This window comes from Humulus lupulus, chromosome 3 (genome assembly GCF_963169125.1).
Source record: "Humulus lupulus chromosome 3, drHumLupu1.1, whole genome shotgun sequence".
Lineage (NCBI taxonomy): Eukaryota > Viridiplantae > Streptophyta > Magnoliopsida > Rosales > Cannabaceae > Humulus > Humulus lupulus.
This window is the reverse complement of record NC_084795.1, coordinates 252,248,242-252,274,088: the sequence shown is the minus strand read 5'-3', so window position 1 is coordinate 252,274,088 and position 25,847 is coordinate 252,248,242. Positions and strand designations below refer to the sequence as shown.

Genomic DNA, 25,847 nt, shown 5'->3' with positions numbered 1-25,847 from the left:
ACTTTTTCTAGAAAGTAAAAGGAATTAATAAGAGAAAAACAACACACTAACATAGGCTAGAAGAAGAGATCAATACTACTTTCTTTCACACCAGGAATATTTGTTACAAAATAAAATAATAAAAAAACAAAGGGAATGATTTGTAAAAAAAGATTTCCCTTCATTAAGCCCAAACTAAACCTCATCTGGGATTTGAACATCAATCAGATCTTTTTTTTTTTTTTTACTCGAGCTGAGTACAATTTTTTTGACTAGTCTATAATGTTAGTATAACACATATTTACACAGCCTCTCTTGGCTTTGGGGTCATAGCATTCTCTGTTTCTGGGGAATCAGAAGCTATATCATGAACTGTAATGGTAACATGGTCAGTATCACCGTCCAATAATACTGGCTTCACAGTTCCCCGGTGAAGCAACATCTGTGGCTTCTCCGGCGATACAGTGGCCTCAACTTTCTTGAAATGAGCCATTTGGGAAAGTTCATGGACTGAGCCTGAGATTTTCTCAGCACAATCTACTATTTCTACCAATGTTGAGGCAACTGTTGCAGCTGATATGATAGCCAATAGGTCTAAATCTTCTATTGCTGCAGCCTCAAGTGCACTCTTCAAGTCCTTAGCTGCGGTTTTCGAGTTCTCCACATGTTCAGTGGCAGAGTTTGGATGTTTCATTGCTTTGATTGATGTTGCTAATGATTTCAAGGCCTTTCCAGTTTCGGAGCTCATTTTAATGCATGATTCTTGAATTAGACTTGCGAATTCTGGTGGTGCCTGCAAGGGAAATTGAGTAAGATTATTTTTTGTGTTAGTAAACAAACAACTTTGGTGCCAAAATTAATAATATAAGGAGGCAGATGAAGTTAAATGAAAGGCTTTAAGATGATTTTTGGCTATAAATATCTATACCCTTTTGACTATGGATGAAAATTTTGAGCTAAAGCTATATGTGAGGAGGTTTCTATACATGCTTTTTAACTATAGATATTCCTTTCCATTTGACTAATTAAGGATGATAATAGTGAGCTGGTACTAGTCATTTGATGACATTTTGAACCTTTTCTTCTTTAATTATTATTTATTTATTTTTCCATTATGGGAGAAGAATGGATAGGAGGTATACTTGTATATCAGAAGAACATTGGCTATTCAGGGCTTCAATCAGGTAAGCGCATTGGCGAGCAAGAGCAGCAATCTTCAAATATTGTTTCCATGGATGACGAAAGAGAAAACGACCATGTCCTGGTTCCCACCTTGCAAAATTTGCCTGCATATAAAGTAAAAGAACAAGGTCAATATAATGGCACATACTTGGAGGTGATGTAAAAGGGTGAGATAAAAGATTTTCTTTTTTGTTTTTACTCACCAGAGAATCTTCATTGGCTTTTGAATTGAGGACACTTTTATATCCTTGGAGAAACGACTTGTCGTTTTTGGAGTCGGTGACACAATCTTTGTCTTCTATAGCAACTTGAAAATATGTATCTCCAAATCCTGTGAATATAGCTTCCTTTTCTTAGTGATTTCTAGTAGAACTGACATGGGAAAAATGATATTTATATAAATATATATAGTTAGTTACCTTCTAGATAGTTTGCTAGCTTGTCAATGTTAGAGGCAACCAAGTTATGAAGATCTTGACCAGCCCAAACTGGACAAACACATATGGATACGATTATGCAGGTTGCTCCACCGATTAAGATTGTGGAGAGTCTTTGATGTGCCATCTCAAGTAGCTTGTCAACTCGATATCCAGAGATGGAGATCATACTGAATGTCAAGATGAATATGATGAGCCCATAATCATATCTTGCCTTGATCTTGGGAAAGAATCGTGTGAATGTGGTTGCTGCAGCTGCAAAAAGAATCATAAAGAGTTTGTGAATAAAAGAAACGGATTTATTTTACTCCTTTTTTTTCTTTATTACTCAATATTCAACAACCCCACATAGACTTTAGAAGTAGTACTATAAAATAATTACCTAGTACAAAGACAAGGGACCCAAGAATAATGGGCTGTTCTTCCTTTGGAAAAAGACTTGATAAGTGTAGAGCTCCAACACCTAGAGCACCAGCTGATAACGTTGCACAAGCTCTATTTATACCTTTTCCAAGGGTCGCACCTACACAAGAAATATAAGAATTAATACTTACATTATTATACAAAAGAACCTTTCATGTATTAAGAAGCCAAACTATGTTACTCTTATGTTTGTTGTCTCTTACCTACACTGAACTCAAAGACAACAACCACAGTTAGCACAGCCCATATTCCTGACATACCAAAACCATCATAAAGAGGTTTCAAATAGTAAAACAAGGACACTAATGTGAGAGCTAATCCCACTTTCAGTGAGTGAATAACTCTTCTCGGGTCATCATTTCCAAGCTTTTTTATATTCTTTCCAACCATGACAATCTTGTCCTTGGCCTTACAAGGCAAGGCCTTAAGCCTGGCAAAAAACCCAGACTTCTGTTGAGGAACTGACTCAACCTCCATGTGGCTAGTTGAAATGACTTTCTTGAGATAACTTCCTTTCCTTTGAAGTAATTTGGAGAAAGGTGGTGAGGGAAGAATGAATGAAGAAGAATGCCCTTATAATATGCTTGTTGTCTCTTGATGGCTTCAACTATTTATAGATCAGCTGTGAGCAACACTAATAAGGAATATTTTATTGATTGCATGAATTGGTGTCTCTTGTAGAACAATAGGACAAATTTTTTCTTCTAATGAGTTTTTTTTTTTTTTTTTTTTTTTATAGAATAAAAAATAAAAAGTGTGGTTGATGACTAGGCCTTTTACTTGGATCTGAGATAAATATTTAATCACTTGAAAAGGCTAAAAATATATATGTTTAGTTGAAACCCACTAGTACTGTTAAAAGCAAATTAGAGTCTTAATAATTAACCAGCCCAGGAGTCATAAATTCTGTACCTAACTATAAGGTTTAGGAACCTATTACTCTTAAGGCAGAAAAGCAGAAGTTTCCATGAAATTTATAGTCTTTCAGTGCCTCTTCCTTCTTCTTCGTCTGATTTCACAGTGATGCACATAACCACAAAAAATGAAGCAAAATTCTTCTAATAACCTCATGTGGCCACTTTAAAGTTTGTGACATGCCCTGTATCCCACTTTAAAACACACCTCTAGTTGTTTGGTTATGGAAAGTCAGCGGGCTACCATAATATTATAATATATATGGAATGTGTACTTTTTTCTTAATTGACTTTGTTATCATATGTCAGTTTTAACTTTTTCTCAAACCATTAACCATGTTCAACTTTTAGTTTAGCAGAAATTTCTTTAGTGTTTATTTTGTTTAGTTTAAGTGGAATAATGATGGAGCTAATGTAACTTGTGGCTTACATTTTGCATGCCTTGATAATGTAATTATTAGTCAAGAATATATAATATGGCATATTCCAGTAGCTCATTATATTTCATTTTAAACCCTTTTTTTTAAAGTTAATGATCCAGCTTGGGATATATAATATAAAACAATGTTTAGTTATGATGTTTAGACCATGGCTAGATCTTGTTAACATATGGGACAGAGATAATCTGCGTGTGAGGTGGAAGTGCTTATACAAATTATTAATTGTGATAGGAGACTAATTGTTTAGCTAGGTATTGCATGTATTTAAAAAAAAAAAAAAAAAAAAAAAAACTTAGGAGCGATGCAATAAATTTATTTTAAAAATTAAAGAGAGAGAGAAAGTGTCATCCAACAAAAGTTAGTGTATTCCTTTAGTTCAGTACAAAAGAGAACAAGGTCACCACTACTACTCTCACTGCATTCATAAAACTTAATATATTGCATCAGATCAGGTCATGGTGACTACACTATGACAATGGAATAAGGGATAAAGCAAGAGAGAGATAATGAATTAAAGACAAATTTCAGATAAGTACATTATAAAAATTGGCTGCTTATTATAGTCCTCCATACCATCTTTTCATATATGTATATATTTGTATACATAAAAAATGCTTGAATTTTTTTTCTTTCCCTGATACATGTATATAAAAAAAATCATTGTTTTCTTATATATATTTATATATATGCACAATGTTCTTGATTCATATTCTTGATCATCTGCCGAAGTACTTATCCAATTAGCTCAAATCCTAGAAATCGCTAAGTCAGCATTCACTAGCTTATAAGTGAGTAGAATCCAACTCAATCACATCCAATATATATTTATATACATATATATAAGTAATATATATAATATAATTAGACACACACACAGAAAATATGTCTAAATAAAAAATAGCCCTCAAAGAGTTCATTAGATCGATCTGCATGGATAATAATAGCTGATACAAGTGTGACTTGAAAAAGAATATACAAGTGTGTATGCATATATTTGTTGTATTGATTTTAACCTTGCATGGATTAAGAATCAACTTTTTGGTTTTCTTTTCACTCAATACTCGGAATTTTGCCAAAAATGTTTATTGGAGCAAGTTGCATTGTAGTGTTTGTGTAGTGTTAGATGGCCTGGGTTGGTATAATAATAATATAAGAGGAAAACAGCAAAGCAATGCATGCTCGAGTAGTAGTACTATGTTTAGTTATGCCTCCTTTACTCTCCCCACCCACCCAAATTATATCCACTTGTTTGTACTACTAACCGTACAATTACAGTTTCTTTTGGCTTCAAAACACTGTACATGTAACAGGCCGAAACTATTGACTTTCAATTTTTATTTCTTTTTTCTTAAACTTTCAATTTTGGATTGATTGCGACTGATAAGTAGCTTTCCAATCTGTGTTAAGAATATCATCAATGATGTTATTATTAACTTTTGTTCATAAGACTATGATATCATCATATTAAATGGCCACGTCAAATATGTGGTTTCAGGCATTATTATTATATTGGGCACGTAACTATATGTGGCTTAACGTATTAATTATAAGATATACATGTATATAAATATCTAATGCTATAATTGTTTATGAGCCAAATCATGAACGAGATAATTAGTATGAATAATATCCCTTCCCACATAATTTAAGATTTCCAGCTAATTATGAATGCTTTAAATCTTAGTACTTTTGTCATGATTGTAGGAGTTAGTACGATATATTTATTTCGTTAAAAATAATAATCAAACATAGATTTTAGCCTAGCTATTAGATAGCTGTAAACTAATAATAAGATGGTTGATCAACTCAATTTGACAAAGTACGTTATATGATGCATTGCCGTTCTGGAAGTCTACGGTGGTGACAACTCTCAAGAATCTCCAAGAGAAAGCTATGATTCAAAATATTAACAATCTCACTAAATGCTACGTAACTAAGAAAAACACGTTAACCTCATAAAGTAGTTAGTATACATATACATATACATATACATATATATATATATTTATTCATATTGTTAAGCTTTTTGTAACCCAATAACAAAAATAAATTATCACAGTTTAATTTGAACTTTCAACATGTGTTAGCATTAAATTTTGGCGTGTTTAAAAAGAATCCAGTAGTTAATTATGGGAAAATAGTATGATAACTCGGTATATAATTCACTAGAAACCATAAATTTCAAAGAGACCTATATAGATCAGTTTTTTAATTTTTTTAGAACATAACATGGTCAACGATTTTGGATAAAAATATTGACTATTTAAATAAGATTATGATCATATATGTATACATATAGTCCTAAGATCGACATGATAACCGAAAGTCGCTAATTAATTTTGCTTGATCCCTCTCCTTCCAACATCTTTCCAAATTCAAATCAATTATTGGAAAAAAAATATAAACTGTATAAAAAAAATTCACGTGTAAAAGATAGATTAAATATATGAGTAAAGTACTTTTATGTATCAATTTCGATCTAAATTGTTGATCATGGATAACTGGATATAAATTAATTACAATTTTTTTGTAAATCTTTTTATATGTTTTATTAAGTAGTTTTTAATTAATAAATTGAATGATTAAGCACAAACACGATGAAATATATATAGTACATTAAAGTTATACTACATATCTCAAAGAGATATTTTCAAATTCTCTTTTCGTTGAATTATACTAATAATTTATTCTTCAGTAAAATTTGCCAGATTGATATACCATTTTCTTAATTGGGCAATTTTAATTTGTAAAAATCTTTATCTAGAACGATTAATATCTGTCCCCAATAACAAATGTTGATGAAGACTTTAACTCGTTTCTTTATAGTGGATTATCAACTAAAAGTACCAACATTTCCGTACCGAATATTGAGATTGCTCCATCTTACAAAAGCTCCAATATTAATTGGAAGCTTCCTTATAAAGTGTATAATTTAATCACTATGAGTAGGTAAGGCTCTATAATTATTTGTTGGAGCTATAATTCATCACCGTTACCCATTAATTTGTTCAATTATATTTCTATGTTTTAAAGTAATCTATTTGCTAAAGATAAACACAAATAAAGTACCCTTTTCCCCACTTTCGCCCACCCCACTTGTATATAAATTATTGTTGTTCATGTTCATTATTTGGACTTTGATCAACATGGTATATAAATGTATATCGTAGATAAATATACATCATCATTTTTGTAGCTGTTTTTATTAGGTCAGTCAAGCTTTGATCATCATAATTAATATATATATGTAAGAATTTATACATAGGACAACACTACAGGAAAAAGGGGTTTTAGCGACGACTTAAGTCATTGCTAATTCCCAAAATATCGTCGCTAATTCCTTTAGCGACTACCATGTCGTCGCTAATTATTGTTAATTAGCAACGAACTAAAAATTGTCGTCGCTATTTCCCTCTAGCGACGACATGTGGTCACTAAAAGATCCATTTTTTCGTCGCTGTTAGTTTGTAATGTCCTCTAATTTTTTAAATTATTTGGAGATTTAGCGACGACATTCGCTTTTTTGCGACAACATGTTGTTGCTAAAAGTTCTTTTTTTTTAATCGTTAAAGCACTATTATATATACTTTAAAAAATGTCATTATTCAATATATATACTAACACATTTTTTTGCTAAAAGATTTGAAATAGAAGAGAAATTTAATTATGCACAAAATTATATTTTTACTATAAATATTTTTATGACAAAGTAACTATCATAGTAAAATTAAAATACATAAATATAAATGTTTTTAACTAGGTGTTGTAGGATCGGCACCATGACCTTGCTGAGAAGATCCAGATCCCGAGACTCCACCAATCCTAGCCAAGTGCTCCTCTATGGCTTGGAGTCGCTCCCTCACCTCTTGCATGTCTTGTGCGGTAGGAGGTGGTTGGGCTGGTTGAGGTACATCAGCCTCTTCACAATTCGCCCTCGTGCGAATCCTATGACCAAGGCCCGGCTGATAGCCTCGACGACGTCCAAAGATCGTCTCAACAAGAATAATGTCATCCTCTTCTCTCGGGATAATACTCGAAGCAGAGGCGCTCGTAGATGATTGTGACTGCAGAGTGTCACGTATCTCCATCATCTTTTCCTGTATCACACAATTTTCAAGAATATTAGAATTTACAACACAATAAAGTAAGAAAATCATAAAATATAAATTTACTTACATAGTTATCCTTTGCTGCCTTGCTCACCCAACCTTCCCCGTCTATGTACTTAGTCGCCATCCAAATCTCTGGAACCCCAGCAAGACACCCAGTTTGTAAATCACACTACAATACAAGAAGTTTGAAAAAAATTAAGAAAAAAAAATCATTATAAAAAAACATAAATAAAAATTATGTAAAAAGGAAAGTACCTTCTTGCAACGAAGGGCTGGCGTAGACTGTGAACCCTGCACGCTTCTCTGTTTTTGTTTTGCACGGTTCGCAGAGTTAGTCTCAGAACGCCTCTGCAAAGAACTTGTGTTAACCATATGTTAAATTAACAAAAATAAATTAAAAAATAATATTTTTGTGAATACCTTCACTTCAGGGCGATCAAAATACTGGAGCGCCTTCTGCCATTTCTCCACCACCAAACCATCAGGAGGATGTACTCGACCATTCTTTTTTAAATGAGTGGACAAGTCATTCTTCCACTCTGAGTAACGATCAACGCACGACCGTTAAATGCCCAAAAGAATGCCAGGGAGGTTCTCTGAGGCATATCGACTTCGACCAATGTCGAATAAATCATCCTGAATCAAAAAAATAAAATAAATTAGCTAGATTTAATATTAAAGTGAACCCAATAAAAAAATTATAGAAATAAATTACCTCTAGACGAGGAAGTATGAGATCTCTAACTTCGCTGGGTACTTTATCCCATCGGTCGTAGTCGGGATCGGCATATTGTCGAATGAGAATGCCGATCTCTCTAGAGAAATGTTGCGAATAATCACCAATTTCTTTGTAAGTCTTCCCTCGAACATCCCACTCCAGTGGTAGTGGTCTACCTAATGCAACTCTAGCTTCTCGAGTTGAAAACCCCTTGTTGATGTCGCACCTTTTCGTTTTAGTCGTCACTATTATTTCTCAAATACATATAATTATTATATACACATAAATAAATTAATTCAATATATTCATCCAAAAAAAATAATTGCATGTGTTACCTCTTTCACAATCAGCCTGTATCTGCGTTGGATCTGGAGGAGGATTTGCCCCACCATCACCTTCGTGATGTTGCATAACCGCAGAAGACATATCTAAAAAAATTGATGATATATATGCATTGATAAATTTGCACAATCAAATTTAAATATTATAAAATTTCAATACATTTGAACAATCTTTCAACGTAAAAATAATATAAGCTTCACTATAATATTTACTATCACCGAAAATAATATAAATTCAATACATTTAAGATTCATGTGAGGTATTCTAGACACTTTATTTATCACCGAAAATTAAGAATATATATTTTTAACAGTTAAACTCAACATACCAACTAATAACACTCTTTAAAATAAATCATAAATCATTCTTCAAAATAGAACTCCTAAATAATAGCGAAATGAGCTCCTAAATAATCCTAAACAAATAAAAGATTCAAAGGAATAGGTGAACATACAAAGTTCATATAAATTGATTGCATAAAAAATAGCAAATAATATATATTTGTAACCAAACCAATCTTTCCCACTTAAAGCAAATAATAATGAAAAAAAAGAGTCAAATCTTGATCGGCAAAATTAATATATATTCACATCTCTCTTTTTCATGAAGTGGTTTAAGCAATTCAATTGTAGGTGGAGTGTGGGTGTTAGATATGATTGTGAACCCAACTCAATTAAACAGGGAAGAATTAATGAAAAAAAAAAAGAGGGCAAACTTTTACTACCATTTCCACCAACATTAATTCTAATATTAAAAAGAGAAAAAATAATAACAAAAAATAAATCCCAACCAAAAGACGATAAGACTAAAATCTAATCATCAACTACCACAAGAACAATAATTTAAGAATTAAATGGTATATGAATTTGAAAAGAAAAAATGCAGAACAGGGCTGCTAAACAAACATGTCAAACAATGTTCCACTATTTCTAAGAATCTGTTTTATTCTCTCCTTTTAATGACAACACTCTAGATAAAATCAAATTGGCATTGCAAAAAGAAAAAAGTTCTTCTGAAACTAAACTATCACTTACCAGCAAGATTACCACACAAAACAGAACAAGTAAGAGCACAAAACTAAGAAGAAAAACTTAAAGCAAACAGAAAAAAACACCAACTTTACGTTATCACAAAAGCTTTCCGTGTTATCATTAACCATAACACGGAAGGCTATACATATAGGTATACTTTATCTATCATATCAATTCAACTAGCTATAGCTATATACAAAAACAAGTATATTTTTCTTAAGTTCATGTCTTTATATCTGTGGACCATATATATGTCACAGCTCTAACTAATTAGTTAAAAAAAATAGAAGAGTTACCTGAACTATTATTATTCTTTTTAATTTTATTAATTATAAACTTTAGAAATGCCTTCCTCTGAGTCATGTGGGTGTCTTCTTTACTTAGTTGTTAAGGATTCATGCCATAGTTGAATCCCTACTTCATAAAGAATTATTCTTCATTTATATATACAAGTAATAAATGGAATAAGGTCAAACTTAATTAGTCATTATTATTATTATTATTATTATTATTAGTTTCAATTGTCAAACACATTTGTCACGTAATAACTATTAATGGTTTCTTACGCCAAAAATAATTGATAATAAAAATAATAACCAAACTTTCCAGTTACAAGGAATTACATTTTCCTTTGAACATACACAAAAATTACACTTTTTATCTTTATTTATTTAATCTCCATATATGTCCTTTTTCTTTTTCTTTAAGAATATCAAATTGTTGCTTTACATGGATCCATTAAACCATATTGATCACAATTCAATAAGATAAAAATAGCATCACATAGAGTTCTAATATTGTCATTTGTGATAACTAAACAAAATTTCTACACAAATATGAAAATTATTTAGGTTAGAGTGTGTCTTTGGTTGTCTGTGGATGATGAAGAGAGATAGGATCAAGGAACACAAAGAATTGCAACTAATCTGAGATGAGAACTACCTGTCTTAGCTAAATATATATGAAGATAATAGTTAAACAACTAAGGAGCAAAGACAATAAATTATCAAGCTTTTTGGAACAAATTCTCACAAATTTGAATCATTGGCCTTGATAACTTGATACTTGTATTCAATATCAGAGTTTCTAAGAATGTTGTTATTGACAGCCAACTAAACTAATATACATAGGTCACCACCATACTAAATCTCATAAAAATTCACACAGAGCCCAAGCAAAACACTTGGAGAAGCTACCGATCAATGAAAGGTAATGAGAATGAATTTCATATAAGTATTTTCCATTCATTTGTTAACTTAACCATTTGATATACAAAAATTAGTTAAACTTGACTTAAACATTGTTAATTGGTTCATTGATGTGGTATAGGGTGTTTACTTAATGATATTGTAAGTTCTAAGAAACACTCAAAACCAATGAGAGCAATAAATAAATTTCAGATTATAAAATCAACCATCAAAACACTGTATATTGGAGGCCTAACACAGTGCATAACAATAAAAACACAGAGCACATAACACATAAAAACAGGGGTATTCAACAAATGATCACCCAATAAACCCCATTAAAAAAGAAAATCACTAAAAACCTTAAAAATAAAAAACCACTTCTGTTAATTGCAGCATCTAGCTGAAACAAAAGTATATTGTTTAAAGTTAATTACAACACCAATTTATAGCAAAAACCATATAGTGCATAATATAACAAGAGGATTTATATGTATGTACCCAGTGGTCCTTGGAATCCAAAGAAAAATTTCAGCAAATGCCCGAGAGTGGTCCCTGAAATGCTACAAGGCTTATATATATATATAAATTAAGTTAACAATATTACAATAAAATAAATAAATATATATTAACAATATTAACTATATATATATAAAGCTACATGTGAATGCCGCCGCCTACGACAGAGCTTCCTGAGAGGACGCCGCTGCACGAGAGGAAGATCGGCCCGAGAGGATGATTGGAGGATGCTCGAGAGGATGGGGTTCAGTCGATTGGGGTTCTCATGGTTTGGGGTTTGAGATCTGAGAGAAGAGAGAGGGAGACTTACAAAGCAGAGAGAGGAGTTTGGGTCTGAGGTTTGGGGTCTAAGAGGAGAAGGGTTTGGGGTTTGGGGTCTGAGAGGAGAAGGGAGGAGAAGGGTTTCGGTCTGAGAGGAGAGAGAAAGGGGTTTGGGGTATATATCGGTCTGAGGGAAAAAAAACCAGGGAAAAGAAAAAAATGGTGGGTTTTTTTATTTGGGTTCGCGCTAAATAGGGGAGACGTGGGCGGCTATGTCTGAAAGTACCTCTAGCGACGAAAGTTGGAATGTCGTCGCTAGAACCCAATTTTCCTGTAGTGCAACAAATGTTAGAAATTTGATCGAGTTTATAACAATCACTACAAGAACCGTAGGTTTTGCCAGTCCTTTTCTGAATTGTGCCAGTAAAAAGCAGCTCTTTTATCGGCGGCAATTTGTAACATCACAAGTGTTTTTTGCTGGCGCAATTCCTATTTATGCTGGGAAAAGAAACTTTTGCCGGCGCCTTTTAGAATTGCGTCGGTAAAATTTTGTACACTTTTTACGACCTAGTTTTTGTCGACGCACGAGGTATTATTGTGCCGGGATATGTGATTTTTACCCGAACCTAGTTTTGATGGCAGTACTTTTGCCGGCACTTTGCGATATTGCCACTACAAGAATTTCAAGTATTAGCGGCGGGGGACTCCGCCGCTAATAAGGTATAAATCCGCCGCTAATACGCCGCGCCTAAAAATTTGTCGCTAATAATGATTATTAGCGGCGGAGCCCGCCGCTAATACCTATGTCAGAGGCATTATTATTAGCCGCGAGGTCTGCCGCTAATATTGTTTTTATAATTTTTTTTAAATTAAATTTTAAATAAATTAATATTTATTAAATTTAATTATTTTTAAAACTAATTTATAATATAATTTAACAAAATTAAACATTTAATTAATTTAAACATAACTAACATTAAAATTAATATAAATAATTTTAATATTTATCAACCTAGTAAATATCGCTATTGTCATTAAAAATAAATAAAATATTAATTCAGTCCAAATATATAAACTAGTAACTAAATAAAGTCATTAAGATTAATATTGAAATTGTCCTCATCTTCAACATTTTGGTTTGGCTGTGAGGACGACGGCTGTGGCGGTGGCGGTGGCGGTGAGGGTGAGGGTGATTGTTGTGGCTGTGGCGGTGAAGGAATATAAGGTGGTTGTGATGATCGTCCGAGCGTGAGGTCCCCAAACAGATCTCGAGGCTGTGGTTGTGGCTGCGACCCGCCTCCAACCTACCAATATCTAACATTAGGTAGCGGAGGCTGCATCGATCCTCCTGGAAAATCAGTGCCGCTAAAATATAGTGGAGGAGATTGGGAAGAGGGTCCAAAAGTGTATTGGTTTTGATACTGAGGAGGTTGTTGCGACGACAATTGTGGCGGATACATTGGGTGAGGCTGGTACAGCTGCTGTGGCGGATACTGTGAAGGAGGCTGGAACTGCTGCTGTGAAGGAGGCTGATACTGCTGCTGTGAAGGAGGCTGGTGCTGCTGTTGTGGCGGTGTATGAAGGTCAGGATTGGCAATGTTACTCTGAGAAGACGAAGCACCTTCGGATTGTGGTGGCAAATGCCTCTGCATAAAATTGTCAAACATTGGGTCATACAGTTTACTGGGATGCACAGTTGTCGCAGTCTCAAACGTCTCACGAATTGCCTTCATCATCATAGCCATAACTTTCATATCTTCATTAGGCATAGCAGCAGTATTTGCTTGGGACTGACTTTGATCTGTAGAGCTAGAGGATGTCTTTTTTGCCTTCCCTTTCGCCCTATAACCCACTCCTCTTTGGTAGTCAGATCTCTCCCCGAGTACTTTACTTAGTATCTCGTATTGATCGACCGGGGACGAATCAACGCCAGATACATTTAGAGATGCCTCACTCTACTGTTGACTTTGCCTCTCAAGCTGTGTCCTCTGAACCTCTGCCGCCATTTTTTCCTGTATAAAGATAACATTATAAACAAAAATTAGAAACATTAGAAATAAGAAAACAATACTATTCACTTACATAATCTTGTTGAGCTGCCTCATTGACAAAATATTTTGTCGATTTTCTCATATGAGCATCCCTCCAAGTATCAACAACATGCGCATCCGGGTTCTCCTATACAAATGTAAACAAAATGTTTCATAATGTGTTATTTTATAAAATTAAATTAACATCTTCACTTACATATTGGTGACGCTTAGCTGCCAACGACTTTGTGCCTTGTGTTGTTACATACTTAATTTGTCTTCTGTTTGCTTGATTTTTAGCGGAACAAGCCAAAAATCTTTCGATCAAAAACATTCACAAATAAGCTGCCAAGCCTCCTTAGTGCAATGGTCAGGTGGCTTAGAGAGGACATTCTCCAAATCTTCTAGTCCAGCATAATAATTTTTGAAGTGTCTATGTCTATAGTTTTTTCTCTCGCGATATCTTTCCCCTATCTCCTTGTTGAGAGTTGCCAGAACTGACTCACGTTGTGGATGACCGTCTATATTATAGTAATACTGCATTAAGAAAAAAAATTTTAGATAACTTTGTAAATAATGGAATTAAATAATGAAAAGTACAAGATTTGTAATTTTTTTTACCCTCATACGATCAAGCACTTGATCCTTAAACTGTTGAGGTACATCAGCAAAATCCAAATAATGCCCCGGACACAAAATGGAAACTAGAGTGCCCAACATGCGAATAAAAGCTTGATCCTCCTGCCCAACCACTTTGTTGGTCACAGGATCAAGCTCTAGATCCAATGGTTTCCCAGCTTTTTTACTTCGTTCTTCAAGAACATTATTACTAGCAAGGCCACGACCTTTTCTTCTCGTCGGCGGGGCTTTAAAATTTATTAACAATAACCAGTATTAGTATTGATGTTATATTTATCTAACAATATAATTTCTAAAAATTATTTTGATATGCAATATTTAACCTGACTCGCAAGATGATGGTACCCTAGAAGGATCTGGCGGGTCTTGACCCCCACCATCTCCGCCGTGATAAGTAGCTATATCAGCTGACATTATACTTCAGTTTAAAATTTATTAGTTAGTAATTAGCATTAAAATAGAAGTATATCACATTGAATTCATAATAATAATAATTACAAAAAAAAAACTTTATTATATTTAAATATATAGTTCTGTTACACAAATAGAAAAAACTAAACAGAGTAATCACTATCATTTCCATCAGTAATCGGAGATACATTTTCATCTTCACAAAGCTCAAATATCTTATATTATAATTACAAAAAAAAAAACTTCATTATATTTAAATACATAGTTCTGTTATACAAATAGAAAAAACTAAACAGAGTAATCACTATCATTTCCATTAGTAATCGGAGACACATTTTCATCTTCACAAAGCACAACAACCAATTCATCTTCTGCATCTGCAACGTCCTCATGTTCTGACATATCAGCTTCGTCGTCACCATCTTCATCAGCTCCAACATATGCAGCAGGTTGATCAGATTGCATAATTAACTCTCCGAGTTCCATAGTCAACACAAAATTTGATGAACTTGTTTCATGTACAACATCAATAACATCATTAACCTCATCAGAATTGTCCTTAATGTCCCAAATCTGTCAATGATTCACATCTTCTACAACTTTCCAATCACGACCTCTAAGTAAATCATCGAGATAGAAAACTTGCTTAGCTTGAGTAGCAAGTATGTACGGCTCATCTTTGTACCATTCACCATTGACGTTTATACTGGTGATATTATTTTCAATGACTATTTTCTTCATTCTTGGATTTGTATTAAACCATTTGCACCGAAATAATGCCACTGAATATGCACCAGTGAAAGAAAGTATCACTACTTCTTCAAGCGTGCCGTAATAATTAAAACCTTCTGTTCCAGAAACAGACACTCCACTATTCTGTGTGGTGCACTTTTTGTCTCGATCGTGTGCATTAAATTGAACATCATTGACTATACAACCTTGGTAAAAGGTTGACAAATGATCTGACCCAGATGCTAAAGCTAACAGTTCATCACCATTTTCCAAAGACCCAAGCTTGTGCAAGTCATATATCTAAATACATAGAATGATATTAGATTCACAAAATATATCATTAATAAAATCACTGTTCAAAGTTCAAAGTTCAAAGTTCAAAGCTACCTTTTTATGAAACCACGAACGAAAATTTTTCCTGTGCAAACGATCATGATCACCATCTGGGTATTTTTGTTTAATCTCTTGTAGGTGTTCGCTGTTAATTAGAATAGTGTTACGATTCTTGATAACAAAAAACTGATAATAACCACACATGTTCTAATTTATAAGAGAATAAACTTACTCTAAATAAGGCTCAATTTCAGGAGAATTCTCAAGTATGAACCACTCAGTTATTTCACGAGTATTATGATCGAGAGTCTTCAAAGTTCCCTTTGTGAGTGGACGACATTGAGATTGGAAAACTACAAGATTTCATGGGATATAAGTTGCATCTTCATTTCGATCAAGACAGTTAAATCTTGTTTCAATGTCTTTGAAATACATTGAACAAAAGGTCAAAGCCTCATCTGCAACATAGCCTTCGGCGATCGACCCTTCAGGGTGAGCTTAATTTCCCACATAATTCTTTAATTTTTTCATGTACCTTTCAAAAGGATACATCCACCTCATAAATACCGGGCCACCCAATATTGCTTCTTCTGGAAAATGTAATACCAAATGAATCATTATGTCAAAAAAAGCTGGAGGAAAAATCAACTCCATCTTGCACAATATCTTAATAAGATCATTTTGTGCTTCCTCCATATCTTTAACATTTAAAGTCCTCGAACATATTTGCCTGAAGAAATTGCACAATTCTGCAATAGTGGTCGATATAGATTTTGGAAGAAACTTGCGAACACCGAGAGAAAGTAATCGTTGCATTATCACATGACAATCGTGTGACCTCAACCCAAGAATATTTGTATCATTCTCGGACACTTTCTTCTTCAAATTTGAACAAAAGCCATCTGGAAATCTAACTCCTTTTATAAACTGACAAAATTGTTTCCCATGCGCCGGAGTTAACACATAAGGAGTGTGCGGCTTCATCAGCTTCCCATTCTCATCTTCATAAATCCACAATGATTCTCTCACACCCATCTTTTCAAATCATGTCTGGCATTAGTGGTGTCCTTAGATTTATCATTGTCTAAGATGGTGCCAAGGAGACTATCACACACATTCTTCTCAACATGCATGACATCTATATTGTGTTTTAATTTGTTTGTACACCAATACTCAAGCTCGTAAAAAATACTTTTTTCCTCCAATTACCTTCATCTACTCCTCTTTTACGTTTCACACCCCCAAACTGGACATGTTTTCCTGGAACTTGCGCTGCAAGAGCATTAACTTGTTCTAGTATATCCTCACAAGTAAACCGTCTTGGAGGACGTCTTCTCTCAACTTCTCCATCGAACTCTTTTTCTCTTCTCATTCGATGAGTACTTGGCAAGAATCTTCTGTGACCAACGTAAGATGTCTTACCGATCACTTGGATGGAAGTTGTGTCCTCATTACACGTAGGACAAGCTTTGTAACCCTGACCACTCCATCCAGAAAAACTACTGCGAGTTGGAAAATCGTTCACTGTCCACAAAAGGGCTGCCCGCATCTTGAACATCCTGTTGGTCATACTATCTCTTGTATCAACTCCGTTAACCCACAGATCCTTCAACTCATCCACCAATGGTCTCAGAAATACATCCATGTCCTTACCGGGTGATTTTGGCCCAGGAACAAGGAGGGTCAACATGAAATAATTGTCTTTCATGCACAACCAAGGTGGCAGATTATAGTTTGCCAACACCACAGGCCACATGCTGTATGCAAGGTTCATGTTGCCAAATGGATTAAATCCATCAGCAACTAAGCCCAGACGAACATTTCTGGGATCCCTTGAAAAATCAGGATGCTTGCCATCAAAGTCCTTCCACGCAGAGCCGTCCACCGGGTGTCGCATCACCCCTTCATCTTTTGATTTCCCAGCGTGATGCCATATCATGTGTTTTGTTGTAATCCTTGAACTGTATAATCTTTTCAACCGAGGGGTCAACGGAAAGTAACGCAACACCTTGTGTGGCACTTTTTTTTCATTTCGTCATTTCTGAAGTAATCCATCTACTACTTCCGCATGCTGGACATGTCTCTTTAGATGCATGCTCATTGTAAAATAAGCAGCAATCATACTGACACACATGAATGAACTCGTATCCCAACCCTAATTTTTTCAATCTCTTTTTCGCCTCACAGTACGATCCGAGGATTTTGTTTTCCTTAGGAAATGCAAGCTTTAACAACTTCAGCAATTCATCAAATATGTTGTTAGACATCTTCCCTCTAACTTTTAGATGCAATAACTTTGCTAAAAAGTTCAGGGATGAAATCCAATCACATCCAGTATACAACTCCGCTTCAATCTCCTCAAATAACTCGTCATAATACTGACTCCCACCGGGATCCCTTTCTACTTCCTCAGTTGTCGGTAAAAGGAAGTCTTCCACAACGTGAATCATCTCATCGTCTTCATTCTCATCAACCACCTCTTCAGCAATAATTTCTTCCACCTCACCATGAAAAATCCACTTATCATAAGCTTGATGAAAATCCTTATCGAATACGTGTGCCCGAACTACATCTAAAGATTCAAATCTATTATTATTGCATCTCACACACGGGCACCTAATTCTTCCATCAGAATCTTTATGTTCCGACGCCATCCTCAAAAAAGCTTGCAGACCATTCCAATATTCTTGACAACCACGATTTCTCAATGTTGTCCAAGTCTTGTCAATCGCCATCTAAAGTGTTATAAGAGTGTGAGTTTTAGTAATGTGAATAGAAATGGAAAACAAAGGAGATTTGTTATCATTTTTTAAATCTTATGCAATATTATAATATCTTATGCTATTTTATGATGTTTTATTAGATAATGTTATTTATAAACAAATTAATTTTTTTTCCTAGACTAATTTATTATTTATTCATAATTTTTTAAATATAATTATCAATTTCTATATTCATGTAATTTATAACAATTTAATATTAGATAATGTTATTCAATAAAAAAATTAAATTATATAATTTAATTAGATAATATTATATCAAAATTTTATTATTTAATTAATTAAATTAATAAAAAATAATTAAAAATAAATTATTATTTAATCATAATTTTTTAAAATTTTATTAAATATAATTATCAATTTTTATATTCATGTAATTTATATTAAACAATGTTATTCAATAAAAAAATTAAATTAAATTATTTAATTAGATAATATTATATCAAACTTTTATTATTTAATTAATTAAATTATTAAAAATTAATCAAAAAATAAATGATTATTTATATAATTATTTATTCTTAATTTTTTAAACTTTTATTAAATATAATTACCAATTTCTATATTCATGTAATTTATAACAATTTAATATTAGATAACGTTATTCAATAAAAAAATTAAATTAAATTATTTAATTAGATAATATTATATCAAACTTTTATTATTTAATTAATTAAATTAATAAAAAATAATTAAAATAAATTATTATTTATTCATAATTTTTTAAAAATTTATTAAATATAATTATCGATTTGTATATTCATGTAATTTATATTAAACAATGTTATTCAATAAACAAATTAAATTAAATTATTTAATTAGATAATATTATATCAAACTTTTATTATTTAATTAATTAAATTATTAAAAATTAATCAACAAATAAATTATTATTTATATAATTATTTATTCTTAATTTTTTAAACTTTTATTAAATATAATTATCAATTTCTATATTCATGTAATTTATACCTATTTAATATTAAATAATGTTATTCAATAAACAAATTAAATTATTTAATTAGATAATATTATATCAAATTGTTAATATTTAATTAATTAAATTAATAAAAAATAATTAAAATAAAATATTATTTATTCATAATTTTTTAATTTGTAATAATAATAATAATTTTACAAATTAATTATTATTTGACTTTTAGACAAATTTTTTTAAAAAATAATTAAATAAATTTTATTAATTATTTTCATTCATTGTTTTATTAATAATATTTTAAACTTATCATTTTTGTGTCAATATCCCTGTAATTGATGGTTGTAGTCAACATCCATCAATCACAAATATATCGGTACAGAGAAAATAAATTAACTACTAACTAATTTTTTTCTTCTATTTTTACAAATTATAATAATAATAATTTTACAAAATAATTATTTGTCATCAAATCATATCTTTGCAAGATTTCACAAAACCAACCGAAAGAAACATGTTCAGTAAATGAAAAGGGCAGCCAAAACAACAGAATAACTTCAAAAGATAAACAAAATCAATAAAACAAAATAACATCATTTGTGAATTATTACATACATTTATATATATATATATATATGAATATATAAATTATAAATATACCTTTGTTATACCCAGATTTCGAGCCATGGTAAATATGACCTCGAAAGTTGGATTCGCAACAAATGGTCTCGTAAGGATTGAAGTATGCTCCAGGATTGTATATCGAGCCTGCAAAGTACGATATATGACCTCGAATATATGAGCTCGAAATGGTCTCGATCTCGAAAGGTAGCTCCGAGAACACACTCATCTTCGAGGACGATTTCGGATCGGGGGTCTCGAGCTAGATGTACGTACGATCTCGAAAGACACGTGATCTCGGGAGATGCCATTAGCTCGAACAATGACGTGAGACTTGGGATGCTAAAGCCTTAGAGATACGCGATAATCACCTAGAATATCTACAAGTATTATAAATATGAGATGTAATCCTCATTTATTAATGTAAATCCCCAAGAATCGTGGGATATTATTTGGTCAGTTATGCGTTTCCTGGTCTTCAGGGACGTTTCCTTTTATATCTGATTATAGGCATTTAAAGCCATTTATTTTATTCACAAAAGAGTAACTACCCAAAATATGTGGGATAATATTCTGCATCCTTCTCTATAAATAGAGAAGCCATGAACCATTGTAAGGGACCGAAATTCTGATCCTTGAGAGAAAACTCTAAAGAATTCATGCTGAGGAATTTTCAGAAATAATCTTAAGATTAATAACAGAGACTCGTGGACTAGGCAGATTTAACTGCTGAACCACGTAAAAATCGCGTGTTTGATTTGTTTTATTTCATTTAGCCATTGTCATTCATTGTTTACGTGCTCTTCTTTTACTGTTTGATGAGAAACGGTGTCAACAGTTGAGAGCCTTAAGCATTCATCCCTGAGAGATTCATGGCTACAAACAATCAGAACACCCCTGATGAAAGCTACCCAAGGCGTCCTGGAAAACAACCAATGGAAAACCCGTATGCTGAGGAGAGAAGTGGGTCCTCCGATTCCTGGGGACCACCGCCTCCACCGAGGGATGAGGATATGTACTACAATCCTGAGCGTTACGTTCCTATTGTAGAACTGGAAAATCGGCAATTGAAACAGCTGTTGGCAGAAGCCAACAAACGGAATGAGGAGTTGACTAGGATGGCCGCAGAGGCGCAGGTGGCTCAGCCCCCGCCTCCAAGGGACGTGCATGTTCCTCCCCGGAGGCCCCGTGGACGTCCACGAAAAGATGCTGCCACAAGAAGGCCGACTCAACCTCCGGCACCAGCAGAGCCATCTGCTCCTCCTAGGCCCTAGAGGAGTACCCGAGCTCGGGTGCCGCCTAATCCACCTGTGGAAGTGCCTACAGGAACTGAAAATAACCGAGCTCCTACCGAGGCTCGGACTCAGGTTCCTGGCAGTGCACCGAACGTGACGGACCCATCTCGGGCAAATTCTGGACCCTCTAGGCCGAGGCAAGGACGGCAGCCACCGTCGCCTATACGGTTCCCTCCGTCTCCCATAAGATATCCTTCACCTCCCCGCAGAAACGCTCAACTTGTTCGAGATCAGGATCAAGGGCGTCTGGGGGATAGACAAGGACACAGGGAGACTTTCCAAGAACGGAGAGGCGCACAATCTGAGAGAAGTCAGACGTCCCAGTCTCGCACTGCGGAGACGAGGCGACATGGGAAGAACCCATCGCGAAACGACCGATCAATGAGTTTCACTAGTGACGAGTCCGGAGAGACCAGGTCCGTCAGTAAACGCGACCGAGGTCGTAAAAATACTGGAAGCCGCAAGATTCGTCCTGACATGCGGAATCATCTGAATCAGAGCAGGGGGAAGGGAGATCAGACAAATCCGGACCTAAGGAATCACCTGAATGGGCGTAGAGATCCCTCACGGAGACGCGAGCCTGGAATCATGATCAATGACTGTCAATTCCAGACACCATCTAAGGACCCAGTCCAAGAAAGGATCGATCAGCTCGAAAAAGCCTTTAGGCTTTTAAAGAATGAACGAGGGAATGGTCGATATGAGGACTCTGATGAGGAGCTCGAGCCGTTTGCTCCACATATTTCTAACACTCAATTTCCTCAAGGGTTCCGGATTCCTCACGTCCCAGCGTTTGAAGGAAAAACCGACCCATGCAGTCACCTGAGTACATTCAACACTATTATGAGAGCTAGTAACGTGGGTTACGAGCTCAGGTGCATGTTGTTTCCAACATCATTGGCCGGACCTGCCAAGAGTTGGTTCGAAAAGTACAAGAGACACTCGATAACTTCATGGGATCAGTTGTCTAGAGACTTCAAGAAGCAGTTCCGAGCTATGATGGGAGTCAGACCAGAGGCATCCACTTTGACTAACGTCCGATAACAGCCGGGCGAAACACTAAAAAGCTATCTGACAAGATTTAATCTAGAGGTCGCCCGAGCTCGAGATGTGGATGACAGTGGGCACCTGATGGCTATCCGAGCTGGTGTTTTACCCAGAAGTGCCCTTTGGGACGACATGCAAGGGAAACCGGTGAGGTCAATAACCGAATTTAACAGACGGGCGCAGAGATTTGTCAATGTCGAGGAGGCGAGGTCAACGCTGAAGGCGACCTCGCAGACTGAAATTACAACGACAAACGTTAACTCCGCCTCAACCTCGGCTGACCCAGCAGCTCCACAGCCTACCTCGGAGAATCCCTCCAAGAGGAAAAAGAGCGAGGGAAATAACCCCGAGGCTGAATGAGGAAAGAAAAAGAAAGGAGAAAGGTATTTCTCCGTATATAAAGTACACACCGAACTCAACGAGTCTCGGGAAAACATATACCTAGCTAATGAAAACCAGGTCCCCTTCAGGCGTCCGGACCCAATGAGAAATCAAAAGTCCAAAAGGGATTCCAGTAAGTATTGCCGGTTCCATAGAGACACCGGGCACACCACTGATGAATGTCGACAGCTGAAGGACAAGATCGAAGGGTTGATCTCGAGAGGTTATTTCCGGCAATACGTCAAAAACCAGAGTACTGGACAGACTACTGCGAGCCAGAGAGTAGCCGCGCCTTCGACGGCACAAAATAATAACTCCCGATCTCGGGAAGAAGACAGGCCCCTGCCGATAGATGGAGAGGACGCAATAACCATCTCGGGAGGGCCTCATCTCGCGGGAGGGGGCAGAAATGCTCAAAAGCGATACGTTAACGAGTTGAAGACAGGGGGTGGGTCTCCTTATGAACTCGAACCTAGGGCACCAAAAAGCCAAAGGGTTGAAACGCAACCGATAACCTTCACTGAGGAGGACGCATCTCATGTTCAGTTCCCTCATCATGATCCATTGGTTATTACTCTTCAGCTTGCCAACAAGAGAGTCCGCCGAGTTCTCATAGACAATGGGAGCTCAGTCAACATTCTTTATAAAGCGACCCTCGAGCCGATAGTCCGAGCCGCTATTAGTGTTTCCACCGCCATTAATATTATTAGCGGCGGGTAACCCGTCTCTAATAAAAGGTGATTACCCGCGCGCTGATACTATTAGCGGCGGATAGTCCGCCTCTAATATAGGTGATTATCCGCTGCTAATAAATTTTAAAAAACTATTCCCGGGCATTTATTTTGGAATATTAGCGGCGGAGGCTCCGCCGCTAATAATAGTACAGTCCGCCGCTAATATATTTTTTTATATACTCGCTTATTATTAGCGGCGGACTCCCAAGTCCGCCGCTAATATTCTGTACATTACAGGCGGACATGTTCGCCGCTAATATTTACACCGCTAATAGGCTTTATTCTTGTAGTGTGCCCCGGTAAAAGTCTTTTAAACATGCCAGTAAAAGTCATAAACACGCCGGGAAAAGATAAAATACACTGGCAAAAGTATTACAAAATAGAAATACACAATTTAAAAAAAAAATTAAGTGATTATTGTTTTATTTGGTATCATTCATAAATTAATGATTACTTAACATCTAATCAATGGTATAATGTTGTTATATTGTTCTAAAATCAACAACTATACTAATGAACTTTGTAATTATCAACTAAGAATGGTATGATCATTGTCGATTATGCTTATCTAACCATACAATTATCATTTATTTAAAGAAATGTTATCGTATGTCTAATAAAATGTTTGATTACACATAAGTTTATGAATATATACAATCTTGGTCTTACTCAACATTATTAGTGTTACTCATGTTCGAGTATTGTTCTTTTGATAATATATATATATATATGTACGTTTCATTATTGATTGATTATTGAAACGATAAATAATTATTCATTTTGAGGAATAAATAAATAGTCGGTCATACCACTGATGTTTTATTATAATTAACAAGAATTAATAGTAATTGTATTGAATGTGTAAGTAGATAAACTCAGATGATATATAAATATTGTTGTATGTCATATAATTTCATCAATTTTTAGATATATTTAGTATTTATTGTTAATTATGGACATTATAAATAGTTTGATTAAACCCTAAATGTTAATATATTCAAAAAGTTAAGCAATATTGATAGTTAACCTAGTTTGTTGATAGTGCTTGTTTCGTTATTGTACAATATAACACCCGAAAATATTAGTATGTTAAGCATTTGAATTATTATTTTTTTGTTTAGAAACAATAAATGTTTCACTTCTTGTTCCTAGATAATTCTAATATTTTTAAATATTTAAGAGAAAAGAAATAGGAAAAAAAAATTGTCGGCACAATTGTATGTCGGCAAAAGGTATTTTTGTCGACGCAAAGCCGAAACACGCCGGTAAAAGTTGAGTGGGAAAGCTCCTGCCTTGCCCCAATTCAAAAGCCACGTGGAAAATACTTTTGTCGATGCATTTCACCTAACACGCCAGCAAAAGTCCCACATTTTTATTACCATTGGGACTTTTGCTAGCGTGTTAGGTGAAGCGCACCCGCCAAACCCCAACATGATTAATGTGCATGTTGACGTGAATTTTTCTGGCATGTTTCCTTGCACTGGCAAAAGTTCACTTCAGTGAAATGACACTGTTTTGTATTATGGCAACAAACGTGACTTTCGCCGGTGATTCTTTTACTTTTGCTAGCGCAACGAAATGTGCCGAAAAAAGTTTTAGCAATATACCCAGCGTTGAACCCCCTTCTTCCTTATTTCTCTTATTCTCTCAAATTCTCTAACTCTCTCTCTCTCTCACTTTGTTCTTCCCCACCCCACCATCGGTGGCACCACCCCCACCCTCATCCCACTATCAACGCCACCACCACCATCGGCTCACCCTCTCTCTCTCTGTGATATTTTAAACGCCATGACCACTATCGCACCTCCGAGCCGCCGCCTCCCTCCAAGCTCCGAGTTGCTCCTCCCTCCAAGCCGCCTCCTCCGAGCACCATCAATGCATTTTTAATTTTTTTTTAATTTTAGTTTTTTTTTTAAATTTTTACTAACATTAGTTTTTATTTTTATTTTTTGTGTGTAGCGGAGCCTAAACCCCCTAGGTCGAGTCCGAGCCCCCTTAGCCAAGCCTCTGCCTTGAGCCCTCACTGTAATATTTTTTGTTATTTATTTTGTGTGTTAATTTATTTCTATATTATATGTATGTAATATTTGTTAACAAAAATATTTTTGTAATTAAAAAAAAAACATATTTAAATTTGTAATAATATGTATTTTTTCACTAATGGTTTATGTGTTTATTTTAAAAAAATAGATTATATTATTATGTTGTATTGTATTTTTGTATTATACTTTATCTTTTTCATATTAAATATTATTTGTTTATAAATAAATTGTTTTGGTGTTATTTAAAAATAATTGGTATATGTTATTAATCTCAATTTATGTTGTGCATGCTCTCGGAATATTCTGTATATTTTTGTTTGTAG

General features: G+C 34.5%; 2 protein-coding genes across 2 annotated transcripts; both read right to left on the bottom strand.

Annotated features, from left to right (window-relative positions):
• Positions 1-217: 217 nt before the first annotated feature.
• On the bottom strand, positions 218-2,498 carry LOC133821601 (aluminum-activated malate transporter 8). Its single transcript, XM_062253795.1, has 6 exons — positions 2,225-2,498; positions 1,981-2,121; positions 1,581-1,853; positions 1,365-1,492; positions 1,122-1,265; positions 218-772 (listed from the first exon to the last, which is right to left on the bottom strand). The coding sequence occupies exons 1-6, from the start codon at positions 2,496-2,498 to the stop codon at positions 281-283; spliced, it is 1,452 nt and encodes a 483-aa protein (XP_062109779.1). The 3' UTR covers positions 218-280.
• Positions 2,499-7,008: 4,510 nt separating this feature from the next.
• LOC133821600 (uncharacterized) lies at positions 7,009-8,321 on the bottom strand. Its single transcript, XM_062253794.1, has 2 exons — positions 7,552-8,321; positions 7,009-7,472 (listed from the first exon to the last, which is right to left on the bottom strand). Exons 1-2 carry the CDS (start codon positions 7,609-7,611, stop codon positions 7,128-7,130), a joined length of 405 nt encoding a protein of 134 aa, XP_062109778.1. The 5' UTR covers positions 7,612-8,321; the 3' UTR covers positions 7,009-7,127.
• Positions 8,322-25,847: the final 17,526 nt, after the last annotated feature.